Genomic DNA, 22,435 nt, shown 5'->3' with positions numbered 1-22,435 from the left:
AGTTTATCAATTCAAACACCATAGCAAAACAATTAGCACAAACCATGAAGTGCAAACCCACATCAAATCATGGTTTCTCATGCTGCCTTGCCGATTCAAACACCACAATAGTTATGTCTCCTTAAGCATGGTTTTATGCAAGTTCTTGAACTGCTTCTGTGTTGAATGGCTATTACGGTTCAGAGGTACTATCTAAAATACCTTACACCTGAAACCATTGCTTAGCCCATGGGTAGGCAAACTAAGGCCCAGGGGCTGGATCTGGCCCAATCGCCTTCTAAATCCAGCCTGCAGACGGTCTAGGAGTCCGTGTGTTTTTACATGAGTAGAATGTGTCCTTTTCTTTAAAATGCATCTCTGGGTTATTTGTGGGGCCTGCCTGGTGTTTTTGCATGAGTAGAATGTGTCCTTTTATTTAAAATGCTTCTCTGGGTTATTTGTGGGGCATACGAATTTGTTCATTTGTTTTTTTCAAAATATACCAGTAGTCTGGCCTCCCACCAGGTCTGAGGGACAGTGGACCGGCCCCTTGCTGAAAAAGTTTGCTGACCCCTGCTTTAGGAGAAGCCCTGTCTGTTTAAAGTGGGAATGAGACTGTTTAAATGTAGAAGTAGTACTGTTTTCCATTCTCCCAATAATCAGCCTGAATTCCACACCCACTGAACATGCTCAGTCATCACCCCCCTCAAAAAATAATAATAGTTGAGCATGCCAGTACCACCCTCTTGTGCATGAGTTTTGACAGCCTAAAGACCGACAGTCGGACAATTAAGAGAGTTGTCAATATGTGTCAGACGACTATCCTTTGGTCAGGGTTCAGTCTGACTCATTTTCTCTTTGTCTAAGAACAAGCACGAAGGAGGTTTCCCAGCCCGCTCACAGGTCCTTATAATATCAGTGGAAACAGTTGGTCCTGGCGAGTATTAACCACTTTCAGTTTTAACCTGAGGATTGTCATTTGTTCAGTTTTAACTTTAATTTTAATTCATTTGAATTAATTTTGGGATACATTTTAATCAATTGATTGCTTGTTTTTTATGTATATTGTATTATTTATATGATGTCAGCTGCTCTGAGCCTGGCTCCAGCTGGGGAGGGCTGGGTATAAATAAAATTTTATTACTATTATTATTATTATTTTCCCTAACCTAACAATTCCAACGGACAGTGATGATGGTGAAATTTAATATTATTTATTTTACTATCATCATTTACCACAAGGTCTTGGGGATTTGTATATTACTTTTACTTCTACACTACCCTGCAGTAAAAAAATTCCAGAGCAATTGACATGAAAGAAAAGTACAGCAGTACCTCTACTTATGAACGCAATCCGTTTCGGGGTGCCGTTTGCACCCTGAAAAGTCCGTAAGTAGAGTGCCGCAGAGCACTTCTGCGCATGCATGAAGCGCACAGATCGCTTCTGTGTGTGTGGTGAAACTCAGAAGTACAGTGGTGCCTCGCAAGACGAAATTAATCCGTTCCGCGAGTCTCTTCGTCTAGCGGTTTTTTCGTCTTGCGAAGCACGGCTATTAGCGGCTTAAAGAAAAAGGAAACAAACTCACAAGAACTCGCAAGACGTTTTGTCTTGCGAAGCAAGCCCATAGGGAAATTCGTCTTGCGGAACGACTCAAAAAATGGAAAACTCTTTCGTCTAGCGAGTTTTTCGTCTTGCGAGGCATTCGTCTTGCGGGGCACCACTGTATACACTTCCAGGTTTGCCCCATTCGCAACCTGAAAATCCACAACATGAAGCGAACGCAACCAGAGGTATGACTGTACAGTCACAATACAAAATCAATATTATAATTTTCCCCATCATCGTTAACTACAGGAATTGTCAGGCCTCAAGATTAGTATTTGTAATATTGTAACGATTTCACCATCACCACAAAAACCACCTGATTTCAGGATTATTTTTTAATAAATATAAAATCAAAAATAAGAACAAGAATCCTGAGACCCAGCAATCCCAGTGGTGATTGAATGGGCACATTATTACTTCAGGGTTATTATCACTACCATATTTCATCATAAACATTTGCTACAAGGAACACAGTCCCAGCGACAAATAGTGAAGAAATAGTAGTAGTAAACTAATTATTATCTTCAGGATGATCACTGTTACATTTCACCATCACCATTTGCCGAAGGATTACCGCATCTCAGGATTATTCTTACATTAAATATAATATTAAAAAATAATAACCCTTACATCAGGCAATCATTGTGGTTAAACGCTGATAGTAAAATATCACAATAAGTATCTTGATATTATCATCTTCCTTATCGCCATTTCAGAATTATCACTGTTTTATTTCTCCATCCCCATTCACAACAAGGAGTGGCAGTTCTTGGGGTTATGATTTTGAAATTATGTTTAAAATGAGAAGAATCATCCTGTCCAGGGAATCCTAGTGGAAAATGCTAAACGGTAAAAGAATAACAACTTTCCTAGACCAGACAATCCTTGTGGTAGATGGTGAAGAAATCATCCTCTTCCACCATCACCTCCCCTGAGATATCCAGCTGTACTTCCAGAGAAAACAAGTGCACAAGCTTAACAAACTGGGACCAATTTACCTACGAGATCACATGTGCCCACTCAACCTGCCTTATTATTGCAGAATATTATATTTAATAATAATATATTATTATTATGAGAATAATATATTTAAAGTAGATGAATAAATGAGCAAATTGTCGTATTTTTCCGTCTATAAGATGCCCCCAAATTTGGGGGACTCAGATTTAAGAAAATGGGGGGAAATATACCTGTGTATAAGACGCTTCCCTAATTTTTGACATTATTTTTTAGGGGGGAAACCTAGTCTTATACACGGAAAAATATGGTAAGTTAATTTGGATATGCAGATGATATTAAAAATAAATTTAAGGAACTGCAGAAAGAGGGGGACGGAAGTCAAGTTTTGAAATGTTAAAATGATTGTAAAATGAGTGAAATGTAGAAACCTGAAAAGCTTAAATAATGTTTTAAAAGAGAGAGATCTGCCTCAATTGGAGGCAGAACTGGCACCACTACAAGCAGGCAACCAAAGACATTTTGGCATGAGGCAAACCACAAAACGGTGGCCCCACTCCCCACCAGGGAAAAAGGGGTGAGTGAAGACCTACATGAAGAGCAATAGACATCACGATCTGCTGCCCCTACGGATCCTGCCACCTGAGGCAGTCACCTCACCTTGCCTTGTGAGCCGGCCCCCACCACAGGTGCCACATAATACCTGTTTCCACATTTGTAAGAGCCCAGCTGGCCGTCGGAGCCAATCCTCACCCCCTTCCCAAAGTTGATGGGCATTGCCATCGATCCATTATGTGGGACAAGGGCTTTACCTGGGAGCCCCAACATTTCGTTCAAGTTGTCACCCCTGCAGCTGGCCATTTATCCAAAGCCCTTTGGAACTCCCCACCTACGGAGACCAAGCAGGGACCTTTTTTTAATTTAATAAATTTACTTATTTGGTTTTTCGAATTAAAGTTTTAGAATCACGTATCCAACATACATCATAGAAATTCCAACAGAATCTCCTGGACTTCCCTCCTCCCCTTTGTGGGTCCCCCACTGTTAGTCATTTCCTCCCACATCCAACTCTTTTAACTAAAATTCACCATTGAACTCCAATCCTAATAACGATTTTAACTGTTTGCAATGATTTTTAAAAGATAAATTATAAATCCCCCCCATGCCTTATTAAAACGTTGGTCTTCCTGATTTCTGATTCTTCCATCTTTTTTTTTGCCATTTTGGCATAATAATCCATCAACTTAATCCGAATCAGGCACCTTTTTCTTCAACTGCCCTCTTTTCGGCCAGGAAAGGTCCTTACTTAAGGCTTAAGCCTACCCAGATCCGGGATCTAGGAAACTTGAGGCAATTCTTTAGGTATGTCTTGGAATTATTATTTTTATCCGTGCTTTTTTTCTGGAGGGACGCAGAGGTACGCAAACCCCTAAGCATTTTGTGAATCTTTGTATTTTTGCCCATTTACTGTATTTACTTTTCCAGATTTGAACTATAAAATGGTGATTTTTCTTTGAGTCAAAATGAGAGTAGCCCTCGCAAGAAGTACCAACTGTGGAAGAATGGCAGATGAAGATGATGGATTTTTCAGAGCTAGCCGACCTGACCGGAAGAGTCTGTGACCAGGAGGAGGAGTACCAGGAACAATGAACAAAATTTAATGATTACTTAGTTAAATATGTCAAGTTAAATTAATTGGAAAAAGCTTGCAATTACCAGATAGGCTTAGGATTTAAATATGTAATATGATGAATCAATATGTTTAATGCTGAATTGGTAAGAAAGAAAGATGTTAGGTGATTAAGTTAAGTTTATAAGAATTTTGATTTGGAAAACCGTTAAAAGGATATGCAATGAAATTCAACTAGGGGGATACGAGGAAGTCACTTAACAATGTTAATAAGATTAGTTTTAATAAGGTTGTGATTTATGTTCATTTGTTTGTGTGTCTATAACTTTGTGAAAATCAATAAAAAAATGGGGGGGGATGAGAGTAGCCCTAAACATTGATTATTATTAGCACTGATTATTATTATTGGGCTGATTATTATTATTAAAGGGCTGATTATTATTATTAAAGGGGTTGCACGTTCTGTTGCAGTGACGGAATGAAACGAAATAACGTAAGCAAAGTCGTCCAAGGAGCGAAGCGCAGACCCGCCCCCGCCCCTACGCCGTACGCGGTGACGTAAACGAGACCCCCCACCCCACCCCTGAGGTAACTGGGAGCAGCGGGCAGTCGCCTCGGGCAGCGCCTCCTTCCCTCACCTTCTCGAGCGGAGCGGGTCTCTGCACGGCCAGCGAGCGGGCGAGAGACAGCACCGTGTTGAAGTAGAAGCCCCTCGACGAGCCCGGGCTGCTGGGCTTCTCCGAGCGCGCCGCGGTCACGGCCGCCGCGGTGGCAGCCGCCGCCGTCGCCACGGCCAGAGCCGACATCTTGCGAGGAGCCTCCTCACAGCGAGAGTGTCACTCGCGGCCTCTCGCGCGCCTGTGGGCCCCTCCCCTCATCCCTTCCCTTCTTCTCCAGCAGCAGCCGGCAGCCCGGCTTCGCGTCGGTCTTCTCGCGAGAACGACGCCGGCCACCGCGAACCAGCCCCGGATGAACTACAGCTCCCGGGAGCCTTTGCTGCCCTTATTCCTTCTTTAGCGAGGGCTTTGCTGGCCGGGGCTGATGGGAGTTGTAGTTCAGCAGCTGCTGGGGCGAGGAATAGGAGGCGGTCCGTGGGCTCCTCCTGAGGTCCAGTAATGTACTAACCTTGCACATAGAGAGACGTAAGGGGCGGAGAAGGTAGAGTGGCGCACGAAGCTGAACTTGTGGTTTAAATAAATAAATGGGAAAAGCGAGCGACTTTTGGCGTGTTTTATATTTAGAAATGGTGATGTGAATTTTAATCTGTTCTAGCGTGGTATGTTTTAAGGTATCCTGCATTCCCTCCCCCCTGATTTTATGGTTTTATCGCTTTGAGGTTGTTGTGTTTTTTAGAACCAAGCGGTGTGTAATTTTTATGAAACAAATAACAAATAAATATAAATAATCTGAACAGGGTTGTGTTTCTTTTACCATAATGTGCCTGTACATGGACCTCAGCCCCAGCCAGTTTAGCCCAATGGTTAAGGTTGATGGGCGCTGTAGTATCTGGGGAATCAGAAACTGAGGAAGCTGCTCAGGACTTCGCATTAGGAGGAGTGGACTGCTGCAGAAAGAACCAAGAGTGTTGTGGCACCTTCAGTTGTTGCTCTTAATTATAAATGTTATTATTTATTTGACTTATGAGTCGCTCACATCAAAGGAGTCCTCAAGTTACAAAAGAAATTAAGAGCCAAAGGCATGCAACATAATTGTAAAAAAAGGGAGAGAGAAATACATTACAGCAAAAGCCAGCAAAGGTGCAACCAATTTATTACGCCATAAACTTTCCTTGGCTGGCCCAAACATGGATTGTTGTAACCAATGCCGTAAGAAATTGTTAGTATAGCTGTCAACGTTTCCTTTTTTTAAAGGGAAACTCCCTTATTCCGAATAGGATTCCTCGCAAGAAAAGGGAAAAGTTGACAGCTATGTTTGTTAGAGCTGCCGGTACTTTACAGCCCGATCCTAACCATGTCTGCTCACCTGCAGCACTGAATTCAATTTGTCAGGGGAGTTCTAAATCAGATTTTGCGTATACCCCCTTAAAATCAAAATACTTAAAATACTTTTTATTTCAGTGAGCCTATCCTGAAGTATGGCCAAGTCTGAATTCAACACTTTCCCATCGTGCCGATCCACTTATTAAAGTCTATTTTTTATTTTGAATTTTTGAAAAGTTTTTATTGTTAAAATAATTCAGCATTAATACACACATATTGCAAATATACAAACATACATTTTATACAATTCGTAAAAATGTTCAAACATACCTACACTCCATCCCACAGATAATTCTCTTTCCTATCACCATCCACCACCCCTCTTATTAAAGTCTAAAAGCAAGGCGTGTGTGTCAACGGCACGTGACAAACATGGCGGCGCCCGCAGCGGCTTCACTCCTGGAATCCCGACCTTAAAAAAAAAAAAGAAAGACAGAGACTCAACCAACTAACTCTCAGGCTAGACTGTGTTTATGTGGTGCCTAAAGCGTATTGACCAATTTTCTCCTTTCACCAAACCAACGTTTGCTTCCGCCCACCGTGAGCTGTTCTTCCCGAGGATCAAAAAGCCTTGAAATCACTATTTTGTATTATTTTCTTTCAAAAAAAACAAAACACAACAACCCCTCTCTCAAAGCTTTGGTTGGTTCAGTCCGACCGGGTCCATCTTGTTTCGTTTCCTCCCTTTCTCTCCGCCCCTCCCATTTTCTTCTCTCTCTCCACGCCCCCCCCCCCGCCTTAGGTGGAGCAGTGGTTTGGCCCGCTTGACCTGCCTGGGGAAAGGAGGAGAGGAAGCAGACTGGGCTCGTGACGGGAAGCGAGAAGGCGAAGAGCGGGGGCCGCCGCAGCTGGTGGGTGAGTTGAGTATCGGGGAAAGGGGCTAACAGAAAGCAGCTTTCCCCTCTTTTTCCCCTCCTTAGGATGGTCAACTCCCATCATCCCAAGCTTAGCAGCACCAGGGGTGCCATTTTTGAAAAGGTTGATTGACTTATTGTAAATTTGCATTTTTATTTTTTTGTTTAAAAGCTATCCTGAGGACGTAGCTATGGGAAGGCGCCGTACCAACATTTATAAATAAACGAATTAAAAAATGCTACCCACAGAGTTATGCCAGGTGTTGGGCTAGCAGCCCTCATGTTGAGGTTTATATATGATATATCATGGGTAGGCAAACTACCCATGGTCTGTTGTTGTTGTTGTTGTTGTTTAGTCATAATAATAGTAATAATAGTAATAATAGTAATAATAATAATAATAATAATAATAATTTATTATTTGTACCCCGCCCATCTGGCTGGGTTTCCCCAGCCACTCTGGGCGGCTTCCATAGAAACCAAAAACCAAACCATGTCCAACTCTTCGTGACCCCCTGGACCAGAGCACGCCAGGCACTCCTGTCTTCCACTGCCTCCCGCAGTTTGGTCAAACTCATGCTGGTTGCTTCGAGAACACTGTCCAGCCATCTTGTCCTCTGTCGTCCCCTTCTCCTTGTGCCCTCCATCTTTCCCAACATCAGGGTCTTTACCAGGGAGCCTTCTCTTCTCACGAGGTGGCCAAAGTATTGGAGCCTCAGCTTCAGGATCTGTCCTTCCAGTGAGCACTCAGGGCTGATTTCCTTCAGAATGGAGAGGTTTGATCTTCTCGCAGTCCATGGGACTCTCAAGAGTCTCCTCCAGCACCATAATTCAAAAGCATCAATTCTTCGGCGATCAGCCTTCTTTATGGTCCAGCTCTCGCTTCCATACATCCCTACTGGGAAAACCATAGCTTTTACTATACGGACCTTTGTTGGCAAGGTGATGTCTCTGCTTTTTAAGATGCTGTCTAGGTTTGTCATTGCTTTTCTCTGAAGATGTGTCTTTTAATTTCGTGACTGCTGCAGTGATAGGATGGTCTATTGACATCTTATTAACCAGGTTTATACCCCGCCCTGATCCCAAGGAGCAAAAGGAAACATTCATGGTGCTCACACACCTTCCTGTGTTTTCTTATCCTCAGAACAACAACTCTGCGAGGTAGGCTTGCTGGGGGTGGATCTGAGTTGCTTTGTCCTCCCAACAGCCTTGCAGCGTAGGTTGGGCTGAGAGTTAAGGTGGCTCCTTGGGTGAGTTTCCTGGGGACTTTGAAGAGCTCACCTTCGGAGGTGCAGAGAGAACAAATCGACCCAACATCACCCAGTGAGCTTTCTGGCTGGCGGGGGGTGAGATTTGAAAGCTGGGTCCTACCCAGTTTTAGGTCAAGGGCCACTGCACTACAGTGACTCAGGATTTCCCAAAGGGGTCTCCAGCTGTTGCTGAACTACAACTCCCATCATCCCAAGCTTAGCAGCACCAGGGATCAGGGGTGCTATTTTTAAAAATATTTGATTGACTTGTTTTAAATTTGCATTTGTTTGTTGTTTAAAAGCTACCCAGAGTACATAGCTATGGGATGGCGCTGTATCAACATTTATAAATAAACATAGAAAAATGCTACCCACAGAGCTATGCCAGGTGTTGGGCTAGCAGCAGGCCTCATGTTGAGGTTTATATATGATATATCATGGGTGGGCAAACTAAGGCCCTGGGGCTGGATCCGGCCCAATCTCCTTCTCAATCTGGCCCACGGACCGTCCGGGAATCAGCGTGTTTTTACATGAGTAGAATGTGTCCTTTTATTTAAAATGCATCTCTGGGTTATTTGTGGGGCCTGCCTGGTGTTTTTACATGAGTAGAATGTATGCTTTTATTTAAAATGCATCTCTGGGTTATTTGTGGGGCATAGGAATTCGTTCTTTTTTTTCTTTTTCAAAATATAGTCCGGCCCCACACAAGGTCTGAGGGACAGTGGACCAGCCCCATGCTGAAAATGTTTGCTGACTCCTGAAATACGATATACTGTATATATGTGATATATAGGTATATATATATGTGTGTGTGTGTGTGTATATACAGTGGTGCCCCGCAAGACGAATGCCTCGCAAGACGGAAAACTCACTAGACGAAAGGGTTTTCTGTTTTGGAGGTGCTTCGCAAAACGAATTTCCTATGGGCTTGCTTCGCAAGACGAAAATGTCTTGCGAGTTCCTGCGGGTTTTTTCCCCCTCCCCCCCCCTTTTTCTAAGCCGCTAAGCCGCTTATCCGCTAAGCTGCTAAAAGCCGCTAATAGCACTAATCCGCTAAGCCGTCAATGGGCTTGCTTCGCAAGACGAAAAAACCGCTAGATGAAGAGACTCGCGGAACGGATTCTTTTTGTCTTGCAAGGCACCACTGTATATATATATATGAATGATACATATGTAGATAGATATAAATATATATGAGAGAGATAGATGATATATATGTGTATGTGTATATATATACTGTGTGTGTGTGTATATATAAAATATATATATATATATATATATATATACACACACACACACACGCACGCCTCTTTGAGGACTATTTTTGAACAAACAGGTCAGGAATACAATAGTACACCAATGGAATTACTCGTCACGAACCTAATTACTCATCACCACAGAGTTTATTGCCATTAACAAAAACATGCACACCAAACAGTTTTACATAATCTTAAGTACTGAGCAAAATACAGAGTATAACTGGAGGGCAAAGGGATGGAGATTTTTTTTAAAGCAATCTGGTATTGGTATTGTAGTCCAAAAACAAAGCAGTGGAGACCCAAGTTCGGGACACCCTGTTCTATGCCATGGATTGGCAAGCTGGTGCTCTTTGGATGGTTTCCAGTTCCCGGCACCCATCTGTCTCAGCCAATGTGGCCAAGGGCCAGGGAGGATGTGAACTGTTTCTCAGCAACATCTGGAGGGCCACAGGTTCCCTTTTCGAAACAGGTGGGGGATAGTCTTTCATCAAATCGCTTAAAAAAACCCTCTATCCCTTTGCCCACCAGTTATACTTTGCTTTGTATTTTGGTCAGTACTTAAGATTATGTTGAATTGTATGGCGTGTGTTTTTGTTGATGGTAATAAACTAGCGGTGATGAGTAATTGGGTTCATGATAGTAATTCCATTGGCGTACTGTTTTATTTTTATCCTGCTGTTTGATCCAAAATAGTCCTCATACTTGCTTATTTTTTATTGTATTTTTAAACCCAGAGTTAGGGCTGCTGCTAGCCCAACACCTGACCTAGGTCTGTGAGTAGTATTAATTTTTAATTTGTTTATTTAAAAATGTTGGTATGGTGCCATCCCATGGCTATGTTTTCAGGGTAGCTTTTAACAAAAATAAATGCAAATCTAAAAAGCCTAAAATAAGATAATCAAATGTTATAAAAAGCATAACAGTAGCCTTGATAAAAATGAAATCTAACACTGAAACAGATTTTAAATGCCTGTGCCTGGTGCTGGAATGATGTCAAGGTGGGCACCAAATGACCCTATTGGAGGGGAGCATTTCATAGCTGGGATGCCACTACTAAAAAGGCCCTTCTGTGTCCTCCTGCCACACCTCACCTGGTGGGGGCACCTTGCAGAGGGCTTCAGAAGCCTGTCTTAAGATTTGAGCAGGTACATATGGAGCTGGTTGATCATTTAACTACCTTGATTCTAAGCTGTGAAGTGCCAGAGCTGCCAAAATTAGCACTTGGAGTTGGGCCCAGGAGCGTGCTTTGCATTGTTACTTACACTTCCTGCAAAGTAAGTCCCAAAGAATTTGGCAACTACCAGTTGACAAAAGCATGAGTCTCATTGCTCTGTGTGGGCTTGCTTCCAAGTGCACATGATAAGGATCATCCTGTACACAGCCTTGGTGTCTTAGTTTATTATTGCTCAGACAGCCTCTTCTTAGCTTGTGTGATGCTCTTGTCCTAGTGCTCTTGTATCATGCGATCAGATCCTGAAGCTAGTATATTTGGGTAAGCCTGCTTCAGCAATGCAAGCACATTGCCTGGATCACAGGGCAGGAAAAGGATGTTAAACAGAGAAGTCTTTAGCAAGGACCTAAAACAACGGTTCTCAAACTTCTTTCTCTGGGACACACTTTCAGAATACAGTGGTACCTCGGGTTAAGTACTTAATTCGTTCCGGAGGTCTGTTCTTAACCTGAAACTGTTCTTAACCTGAAGCACCACTTTAGCTAATGGGGCCTCCCACTGCCGCCACACCACTGGAGCACGATTTCTGTTCTCATCCTGAAGCAAAGATCTTAACCTGAGGTACTATTTCTGGGTTAGCAGAGTCTGTAACCTGAAGCATATGTAACCCGAGATAACACTGTAAATATTTGCTCATGCTACACCAAAAATTTTATTGATAAGAAATATGTTGCATAACAAAAGGAAATAATTCCTAGCAGTGCTTGATTTATATACAGTGGTACCTCGAGTTACATACGCTTCAGGTTACATATGCTTCAGGTTACAGACTCCGCTAACCCAAGAATAGTGCCTCAGGTTAAGAACTTTGCTTCAGGATGAGAACAGAAATCATCCTCCGGTGGCGTGGCAGCAGCAGGAGGCCCCATTAGCTAAAGTGGTGCTTCAGGTTAAGAACAGTTTCAGGTTAAGAACGGACCTGCAGAATGAATTAAGTACTTAACCCGAGGTACCACTGTATAACGTGGAACACAGCTACGTACTTTATAATATGTTAGAGACCAGACTGAGGATTACAGCTCTGATGATGAATGGTAGGAAATCCACACACACACACACACACACACACACACACACACACACTTCCTGCTCCTGACCAGGATCCTGAAGCTGCCTAGGAACAGTGGAGTAGCATAGATTTAGAGAATTGGTTTGCAGAGGGACATAGTTCGAAAACAACAGCTGGGCAGAGCTGAGCGGGGAACAACTAGGAGAAGCAGAACAGGAAGAGATTGAGAGCGCCCAGCCTTTATCTCCAAGGGCAAGGAGAAGGCTCAGTGGCTGCGGGATCAGGTTGCAAGAAGGCGGAAGTAAGAGGAAAGTTTAATTGGGAGCACCTTCGTTCCAAGAAGGGTTGCTTTGTTCTTTTGCTCTGATCATGAAGCACTCTTAAACTGGTAAACTTAAATTTCTTTGTTCTGCTGATGCACAGCCAAAGGGGGGGAGGAAGCCTGGCATAATATGATCGTGAAACATCCAGAAAGTATAAAATGTGTTGGAAGTGTAAAGAAGCAGAGGGAAACTTTTTTCACATGTGGTGGACATGTAAAAAGGTAAAAGTATCTTAGGAAATGATTTATAATGAATTGAAAAACGTATTTAAAACTACATTCCCCCCAAAAAACCCCAGAATCTTTTCTGTTGGGAATAACCCAGACAGAATGAATAAATGAATCTTTATTTGCGTCAGCTATGGGCCATAGCAATAAAACAACAATACAATATACAAAGAATAGCAACAAAAAGTCAAATATATAAAATACATTTTAGGATTTTGAATCAATAGTCAAATAGTGGATCTTACTGTGATTGCCCTAGCTAAAAACCTTGCAACCTTTGCTGTCACCTGAAATAATTTTTGACAAATGTAAAAGTGGAAAACTGATTTGAATAGTTATAATAAAATGTGCAGGAAAGTATGATACGTAAAATGAACCATGGAAGGAGAAGAAGGGAAGTCATTGCGTATCCAAAATATAGTTTTCAATTAGTCTTCCCCAGCACTGTTCAAATGGCAATTCTGGATCACAACTAGGGTTGTCCTCCGTATCGCTTGATGCTCTTGCTCTCATTTTTAAAAGATATCCATATTCTGGAAATATATATATATACACACACACACACACACACACACGGTCATACCTTGGAAGTCGGAACGGAATATGTTCCGGGTGTCCGTTCTACTTCCAAAATGTTCAGAAACCATAGCGCGGCTTCTGATTGGCTGCAGGAAGCCGCGGAAGCCCCATGGAACTTTCAACTTCCAAAAATAGTTCGCAAACCGGAACACTCACTTCCGGGTTTGCGGCATTCAGGAGCCAAAACGTTCAAGAACTAAGCTGTTTGAAAACCAAGGTATAATCCCACATAGTAAGTAAAACATTGCTAAAGGCTGTGCTTCAGGTGGTCATGATGGGGCAGACTTCAGAGTGCCTCCCTTAAGGCTGCAGTGACCAGTCTTTGTTGAGAGATGTGAGCAATATAGGCCTTCAAAATGCTATTGGATCTGATCAGGAGGGGCTGGCACAATGCGGTGACTCAGGTTATCCTGAGATAAGGAACCGTTAATCAAGCTCTGAGATTAGGCCAGGGGGTGCACTTGCATTTTAAACTTACTGTGCTGATAAGGATCCCCCAGCAAAAAAAAAACTCCAGTAAAATTTCTAGGGTTTGCAAAAGGAGTGTGTTGACAGTATAGCCAAAACAGGAAGCTATTTGTCTTAGTGGCAGAACTTGCAGCACAGCTGAATTCTCTAATAGTGTCTTCTTGAGGATAGTTTGATCCACAATTACCGCAGCCTCCTCTGTTTGTCAACCAGCTTAAAGCAAGGATGCATCGAGTTTTGAAAGGTGGCCTCTTTGTAGCATTGGAAGTGGTTTAAATGGAAAGATAAGGCAAACGTATACCATAAAGGGTAAAGGGACCCCTGACCATTAGGTCCAGTCGTGGCCGACTCAGGGGTTGCGGCGCTCATCTCGCTTTACTGGCCGAGGGAACCAGCGTACAGCTTCCGGGTCATGTGGCCAGCATGACTAAGCCGCTTCTGGCGAACCAGAGCAGCGCCCGGAAATGCCGTTTTATCTTCCCACCAGAGCGGTTCATATTTATCTACTTGCACTTTGACATGCTTTTGAACTGCTAGGTTGGCAGGAGCAGGGACCGAGCAATGGGAGCTCACCCCGTCGCGGGGATTCGAACCGCCAACCTTCTGATTGGCAAGTCCTAGGCTCTTTGGTTTAACCCACAGCTCCACCCGCGTCCCAAAAAGTATACCATAGGACTGGTATAAATCGAAAGCTGATAAGATCTGAGCTTCTCCCACATCCACATACTAGTTCTTCTTCCATGGATCAAAACATACAGCGCGTGTTGCTGAAGCACTACTGTCGAAAGGCAGGTACTCTAGTTGTGAAAATACACAGGCAAAGCAGGCAGTTTGAGATGTTTGAAGCAAATGAGTTGAGCCACATGGTATGGAAGAAGGCAAGAATGTGGCTTGGTTCCACCCATTTTGGGTCATCTGGAGCAGTTTGCTATTTCCTGACTGGATCATTGACTTGCCCTTTCCTCTACCAAGCCTCTGGCACACTAATCCGAATAGCATGACCTATCAGAGTTTGGAGGAAAGCGGAGCAAAAATATATTTTAATAGCTTTGAGCTGGGGGAGGAGCTGTCAGTTGTTCCTATATACCATATTTTTCGCCCTATAGGACGCACTTTTTCCCCTCCAAAAATGAAGGGGAAATGTGTGTGCGTCCTATGGGGCGAATGCAGGCTTTTGCTGAAGCCTGGAGAGCGAGTGGGGTCGGTGCGCACCGACCCCTCTCGCTCTCCAGGCTTCAGGAAGCTATCCGCTAGCCATGGGAGAGCTGCGCGAAGTCGCGCAGCTCTCCCGCGGCTAGCAGAGAGCTTGCCTGCACCCAGAAGCTTGGGGCGCGCTGAGCTCAGCCCGCCCCAGGCTTCGGGCTTCGCGCAGCTCTCAGCTAGCTGTGGGAGAGCTGCGCGAAGTCGCACAGCTCTCCCACGGCTTGCGGGTAGCAGCTTGTTCTGGGGGCTGGGGTCAGGGGAAGCTCGGGCTTCCCCCGCCCCAGCCCCGCACCTAGGGGGGAAATAAAAAAAATTCTTTCTTTCCCCCCAAAAAAACTAGGTGCTCCCTATGGGGCGAAAAATACGGTAGGTATGTGTTCTGTCAAACCATTTCAATCTGTGTTTAAATTTACTCACTTCTTTTCACAGAATCCGGCTTTCCATCCCATCGTTGCTGGCAATCTCTGGCATGAAGGCATCGATCTGGGTCTGAAAAACATCGGTCTGGTTTCGTTCTAGTCTGCCTTTTGTCTACATTCACGCATAGAAAAGAGCCTAACTCCGAGCTGCAATTATGTCGGCTTACTCAAAAAGCTACAATCCTTTTGACGAAGACGAGGAAGAAGACTTAAAGCCAGTCAAGTGGAATGAAAGTAATGAGCCCCCTAGAGAAGGGGCGGATAGACAGAGGTACCTGCAGCAAGAAGTCCTGAGGCGGTCCCAGGCCACTGTGGACAGCAGCAACCGCGCTGTGTCCCTCATTTATGAGTCTGAGCATATTGGCGTAGCTGCCTCAGAGGTAAGCAAGAATCTTAAGATTGACCTTGCTGTAGTTTATGGGGAGTATATTTGATAAAATAACTTTCTTCAGTATTTTTTCCTATAATAATGTCAACTTATGTGTTATTTGTTTATGGGACGCGGGTGGCGCTGTGGGTAAAACCTCAGCGTCTAGGACTTGCCGATCGCATGGTCGGCGGTTCGAATCCCCGCGGCGGGGTGAGCTCCCGTCTTTCGGTCTCAGCTCCTGCCCACCTAGCGGTTCGAAAGCACCCCTAAGTGCAAGTAGATAAATAGGTACCGCTTTATAGCGGGAAGGTAAACGGCGTTTCTGTGTGCTGCGCTGGTGCTGGGTTGCCAGAGCAGCTTCGTCACGCTGGCCAGGTGACCCGGAAGTGTCTGCGGACAGCGCTGGCCCCCGGCCTCTTAAGTGAGATGAGCGCACAACCCTAGAGACGGACACGACTGGCCCGTACGGGCAGGGGTACCTTTACCTTTTACCTTTATGTGTTATTTGGAAGTACAGTCATACCTCAGGTTAAAGTCGCTTCAGGTTGAGCGTTTTCAGGTTGCGCTCCGCGGCAACCCGGAAGTAATGGAACGCGTTACTTCCAGGTTTCATCGCATGCGCAGACGCTCAAAATGACGTCATGCGCAGAAACGGCAAGTCGTGGCACATGCAGACGCAGGTTTCGTTCTGCTCTGGATGTGAACGGGGCTCCAGAACGGATCCCGTTTGCATCCAAAGGTACCACTGTAAGTGGATTGATTTCAGTGCAGTTTTCATCCAAGTGTTTAGGATCAGAGTCTGAGAACTGACAAAAAAAAACGGGGTACTTCATTAGGGATAAAAGCTGCATGATGATTTTGAGTACATACTCAAAGGCCCTTTCAGAAATGGCAGACTTTCAGAGTCTGTCCACACCAGGGGTTGGCAAACCAAGGCCGGATGAGGCCCAATTGCCTTCAGGATCTGGCCTGCGGACTGTCCCTGGATCGGCGTGTGGATTCTGTTCATTCGGGCTGCGCCATCTTTCCCCTTGCACCATTCCATTTCCACCCCCCTCTACCTCACACACACACACACCACAACAGCGCCCCTCCCTCCCTCCTCCTGGCTTCTCCCTGCCCTGCCCAGAAGAGGAAGGGGGCTGGCTAAGCACCATTTTAAGCAGCCTCTCTCTGGAGCCAGCCATTTCACGCTGCTCATCTTCCCTCCACCGCCACCACCCTGGTGCTCCTGTGGGCCAGAGAGCAGAGCGGACAAGCTCCCTCTGCCTACCCACAAGAAGCAGCAGCAGTGGCAGTGATGGTGGTGGCGGCAGCCCCAGGGAAGTTAAGCACTGGCTGGGGCTGGGGAGGACGACTAATTGCCCCCCTTGCCTCTTCTTCCAGCCCCCCCCCCCGGTGCCACTTCTGCGGTCCGCGGCTAAAAAAATTTGCCAACCCCTGGTCCACACGTTTATTTCCAACATTCTTTCCAACCAGCTTTCCTAACATTATTTCAAAGTATATGGGCCCAGCTCCTGCCAGTTACAGCAGGGGTGTCAAACTCAAATTCATCGGGGGCCGCATCAGCAGTTTGGTCACCCTCAAAGGGCCGGTTGTATCTGTAGGACTATGTGTCCACTCTTTATTATCAGTACAGGAGAGAAGGGTTCAGGCAGCCGTTGGATCTGTCACATCACAGGATGGCATGCGCTCAATATAAAAACAAGTGGAGGTTTCCTGAATGCATGTAAAGTGGAGATTTCCTGTGTAGAATGGCCGGCGCCGCTAGAGGGCAGACGTTCTCTGGCTTGTAGGCTGCCGCGCATGCGCTGAAGAGGTGCCTTTCTTGTGTAAAAAAAAAAGCGAGAATAAAAGGTGAAGGTTGGCGGCTGGCGGCGGCTACACGGGCCACATGACGAGGTCTGGCGGGCCGGATTTGGCCCGCGGGCCTTGTGTTTGACACCCATGAGTTACAGCATCTGAAGGTGTTGGTTCTGTGCACCATATGCCGTTATATCAAGCTATCTCAACCTCAGCCCTGCAGATGTTTTTTGGCTTACAACTCCCATGATCCCTATCTAGCAGGACCAGTGGTCAGGGATGATGGGAATTGTAGTCTCAAAACATCTGGAGGGCCGAGGTTGAGGAAGCCTACTTTATACAGTGGTACCTTGGGTTACATATGCTTCAGGTTACAGACTCCACTAACCCAGAAATAGTGCTTCAGGTTAAGAACTTTGCTTTAGGATGAGAACACAAATCGTGCTCCAGCGGCACGGCAGCAGCGGGAGGCCCCATTAGCTAAAATGATGCTTCAGGTTAAGAACAGTTTCAGGTTAAGTACGGACCTCCGGAACGAATTGTTTTCCGTAGGAGCTCACACGGCAAGGCGAGGTACTGAAACGCAGCGAACGAATGGTGGATAAGATGGATCAAGATCTGAAAACAAGCCAGAGACACATCAACAGCATTAAGAGTGTGTTTGGCGGCTTTGTGAATTACTTCAAAGCCAAGCCACAAGAGATCAAGATTGAGCAGAACGGGGCTGCCGAATACCAAGCAAGCAACAAGTAAGCAACCCAAATTCTCTTCCCAGCTAGGAAAGGTGTAAATCGTGACATCTGGGAGTCGGAGAGCGAGTGGGGGGGAGCCCAGGTTGCAGGTAGAAGTTTGGACTTTGGTTTCATCCCAGCGTTCTTCTTCAGTGGGGCCAGGAAAGAGTCAAATCACATTGCAACTTCTCCCTTAATCGCACCAGAACGTGGTACTTACATTTACCTTTGGACCATTCTCAGCAGAGTCAGGAAAGATGCAAAAGGCGTCAAAACACAGTATTTGAAGCAAGGCCTTTTGAACATTGTGCTTTCCTGGCAGCTCCATCCTTGGATTTTTTAAGATCAGTGCATCCCCAGGTTTCTTTTGAAAATGGTTCCCCCCCACCCTGTAGACTCATTCTGAACTGATCAGGAGCCAGGGAGGCGAGGAAACCACAGCGAATGTGTGTGGGTGTGGAAAGACTGCAGAAAGGGAAATGATTTTTCTAAAAGCCATTGCCCTTAATGCAAGGCCTATTTGGACACTGGGAATGGTAGCTGTCTTTTCTCTTATCTCCAGATTAAAAGAAGCCATCTCCGTTAGCAAAGAACAGGAGTCAAAGTACCAGGAGAGTCATCCAAACCTACGAAAGTTGGATAATTCAGGTTTGTTTAAACTTGTTTAAAGGGCCAGGCCAGGCCTGGAGGAGTTGGACATTCAGGTTTTTTTGGTATGGCAGTTCTTGATAGAAGCCAATTTTGCCTCTTAACTAGGCTACAGAAGCAGGAATAGTGATTTGGCAGGTCTGCAAGAAAAGGATTGTGTTGTTTACTTCCAACTGCAAACCACCTTTAATTAGAAATTATGTGTTCCAGTAATTCAGTATAAAACCATACTTGCCATAGGGCACACATGCTACATTAAAATAGTTTTCTTTTTTAAAAAAGAACTGGAACCATCAATTGGTGTTTGGCAAATGTCTAAAAACTCACCTTTTCCCCTTGCCAGAGCGTAGTACCACTGGAACCAGTTCGGAGTCTTCGTTCCCACCTGATAGTTACCCAAGGAATCAACACCTCCGAGCTTACCATCAGAAAGTCGATAACAACTTAGGTGAGTAGTGACAGCCTGAACTTTGTAATGCTTAATACCAGCTCCTTACCTGAAATTGAATCTCTTTGGTTCCTTTGGGGCTTTCTCCCAAGCAGAGAGAAGCATGTGTCCCTGTTTTCAATTCTCATTTCATGGAAATAGGAGGTGATGGAAAAATGATTAACATTAATATTTATTAATAAGAATTCAGTTAGTGGCTTGCTACATAAGAAGTCTTCAAACAACTTGGAAAAACAACAATGTAGGACAGTTATTAATCATCTTCTGTTGATTAATCAGGGGGTATAAAAGGAATTGGAGTAGTGAAAGGATATGGCAGGGTGGCAGCAGACAGACAGGTTGCTTTGCTACACAATGCTTCCTCCTGCAAAATTGCCAACAAGGGTTCTGTTTCCTGCACAACAGGAGCAGAAGAACTTTTGGCCCTCCAGTTGTTTCTGAACTTCAACTTCCATCATCCCCAGCAAGCCAGGGGAAATGGAAGTTGTCGTTCAGCAACATTGGGGGGCAGGGGAGCAAAGGTCCCTCTCCTTTGCTGTGCAGAAATTAAGGGATGCGCAATAGCAGCTGCTCTCATCAGATTCTACAAGTTGCACTTTTGACTGCCAAAAATTAAGTGGATGTGATTAACTACTAGAGAGCCAGTGTGGTGTAGTGGTTAAGAGTGGTAGTCTCGTAATCTGGGGAACCGGGTTCACGTCTCCGCTCCTCCACATGCAGCTGCTGGGTGACCTTGGGCCAGCCACACTTCTCTGAAGTCTCTCAGCCTCATTCACCTCACAGAGTGTTTGTTGTGGGGGAGGAAGGGAAAGGAGAATGTTAGCCGCTTTGAGACTCCTGAAGGGGAGTGAAAGGCGGGATATCAAATCCAAACTCCTCTTCTTCTACTAATTGCTGCTCCAAAAAGACAGTGGTCGTGAGTTGGAAGAGGATCAGAAATAGCAATATGTTTGAAGGCAGCAATGCTCTCTTTACCTTAACGTTTCTGAGAACAAATCAAAGTGTTGGTGCTGACCTTTAAAGCCCTGAATGGCCTCAGCCCAGTGTACCTGAAGGAGCGTCTCCACCCCCATCATTCAGCCTGGATACTGAGGTCCAGCACCGAGGGCCTTCTGGCGGTTCCTTCCCTGCAAGAAGTGAGGTTGCAGGGAATCAGGCAGTGGCGCCCTCCTATGAGATGTCAAGTAAATAAACTACTATCTGACTTTTAGAAGACATCTGAAAGCAGCCCTGTTTAGGGAAGTTTTTAATGTTTGATGTTCTATTGTGCTTTTAATTCTGTTGGGAACTGCCCAGAGTGCCTGGGGAAACCCATCCAGATGGGTGGGGTATAAATAATCATAATCATAATTTATTATTTACAGAGGTAGCTGCGTTAGTTTGTACAAAAAATAGTCCTGTGACACTATAAAGGCTAACAATTGCAAGAGCGCACCCTGAATGCTAAACCCAGCCAGTTGGGCGGGGTATAAATAATAAATTATTATTATTCCAAAGCCATAGAAAAAGAACAACCATCCTTCACTCAGAATATTCTTGGAGCAGCTACTTTATTATGAATTGACTTCCCAAACATATTTCCTGCCTTGTATCCTTGCTCTTAACCCTGCTCCATTGTCTCTGTCCATTTGCAGATGAAATGTCCTCTGGGCTGGGCCGTCTGAAAAACCTCGCTCTGGGCCTACAGTCTGAAATCGACGAGCAGGATGAAATTCTGGGTCGCCTCACCACAAAGGTGGAGACTCTGGACATCAATATTAAAAGCACAGACAAAAAGATCAAGGAGCTTTAAGGGAGATCCAAATCTCTCACCTCCACACAAGAACTTGATTCCTTTTATACAGCTGGAGATCATCTTGCTATCTGGAAAACAACCAGCATAAGAAAAATGGGTTTATGTGACTGATTTGCCTTGTAATTAAAGACGAATAACCTGAAGTGCAATATGAGAGATTTTAAACCACCTTCTTTTACGTATGCATGCCTAAGGGTGCTTTTCACCATTGCCTCTTTAAGCTTCTGATTTTGGGGTACAGTGGAACCTCAGTTTTCGAACGAAATCCATTCCGGAAGACTGTTCGACTTCTGAAACATTCGAAAACCGAGGATCAATGGGCGGTCAGCAAAATCCATTGAAAAAATGGAGAAACACGGCTCAGAAGCTGTTTGACTTCCGAGGCGCATTCAACAATGGAAGCAATTATTTCCAGGTTTTCAGTGTTTGTGTTCTGAATTGTTCAGCTTCCGAGGTGCTCGAAAACTGAGGTTCCACTGTATAATACCTCAATTCCAGACACAATATATGCCATCTATTAAGTGTTCTTTGGCCTTAATTGTAGTGAGTGTTCAGTATAGTGAGAGTGTGTGTATTGCCTTATTTCACCACAGGCATTGTTCGTTCGTTGCATTCTTAGAAATCACTCTTACGTGAGTAGCAGAGCAGCTCTAAGTGAATTCTTCATCTTGCATTGCAAAGCTGGGGCACACCGATAAGTTTCAGGAGCAGCCTTTGAAAATTGGAGGCCGTGCCCTAGAAACAGTGCAACGGTATTAATAAATCAGTGGTTCCAGCGATTTCCCCCTTCTAATAACATTGAAATTCTTGAGTGATGCCATTGTGAATAAGAATGCACTTTGACAGGACTGCATATTGAGTATTTCAAAGCTTGTAATGTTTTTGTGGAGTTTGCGAAATTCTACGCTGCAGTTACTCCACATGCCCCCGTGTGGTTTTAGACCTTTTCTTTCTCAATAGTAGTACCCCTTAGCCCCACATCAAAGACAAAAATGCTTTTGCAACTGAGTGCTGTCACAAAACCATGTGCCGTCTGGCATGCAGACTTCCCCTTATTGCTCTGGTCACGTCTAAAGGAACTCGTGAGTCCTAACCAAAAACTGCAGTCATCTGCTTTTGTACCTGCTTGTGGTATTAGTTTGAGATCTTTCTAGGCTTACAATGGGGTGGGGCCTCTAGTCTGCAAGCCGATCTTGGCCTGTCATGTATGTGTGTATGCGTGCGTGTGCAATTAGCCCTGCTATGCCATTTTTCTCGTGGTGATAGCTGATGAGACAGGAAGGCAGGGTTAAATCCTGTGTTGGTTACAGGGAACAGGTGTGCACAGCCAAAGCAGCAGGATTTAACTCCCGGTCATCAACTGATGGGTGAGGCTTAAATGTTGCTCTGTTTGCCATGATTCCATATAAACCTCTTCCTGGTTCTCCTGCAAAATCTGCAAATCCTAGAATCTCCTGCAAAATAAACAAATTTGTTTTAGCAGCACCTTGCGACTTCAAAGCATCTTGCAGCTGACATCATTGTGACTTGATAGGTGATTGGCAGGTTGTCAGTTCCACACATTTGTCAGATTTGGCCCGCAAGACCCATCCTTGCAGAGCCAAAAGGGTTCCCCACTCCTGTCCTACAAGGGTCCCATTGCTAAA

The 22,435-nt window shown here is 44.7% G+C and overlaps 2 protein-coding genes across 2 annotated transcripts in view; one reads left to right on the top strand and one right to left on the bottom strand.

Annotated features, from left to right (window-relative positions):
- PI4KA (phosphatidylinositol 4-kinase alpha) overlaps window positions 1-5,331 on the bottom strand; it is a 91,574-nt gene extending 86,243 nt beyond the window's left edge. Inside the window, exon 1 of the mRNA XM_081842728.1 lies at window positions 4,811-5,331. Coding sequence (XP_081698854.1) covers window positions 4,811-4,978 — 168 coding nt within the window. The 5' untranslated portion in view covers window positions 4,979-5,331. The remainder of the gene's footprint in view (window positions 1-4,810) is intronic.
- Window positions 5,332-15,149: 9,818 nt separating this feature from the next.
- SNAP29 (synaptosome associated protein 29) lies at window positions 15,150-20,938 on the top strand (the record flags this gene model as incomplete). The annotated part of the gene is made up of 5 exons (XM_081842866.1): window positions 15,150-15,374; window positions 17,720-17,916; window positions 18,461-18,546; window positions 18,890-18,994; window positions 20,629-20,938. The coding sequence occupies 5 exons, from the start codon at window positions 15,150-15,152 to the stop codon at window positions 20,784-20,786; spliced, it is 771 nt and encodes a 256-aa protein (XP_081698992.1). The 3' UTR covers window positions 20,787-20,938.
- Window positions 20,939-22,435: the final 1,497 nt, after the last annotated feature.

The sequence above is a fragment of the Podarcis erhardii genome (genome assembly GCF_964252035.2).
Source record: "Podarcis erhardii genome assembly, chromosome: 15".
NCBI classification, from domain to species: domain Eukaryota; kingdom Metazoa; phylum Chordata; class Lepidosauria; order Squamata; family Lacertidae; genus Podarcis; species Podarcis erhardii.
The sequence above is the reverse complement of the archived record's forward strand: the minus strand, read 5'-3'. Positions and strand labels throughout refer to the sequence as shown.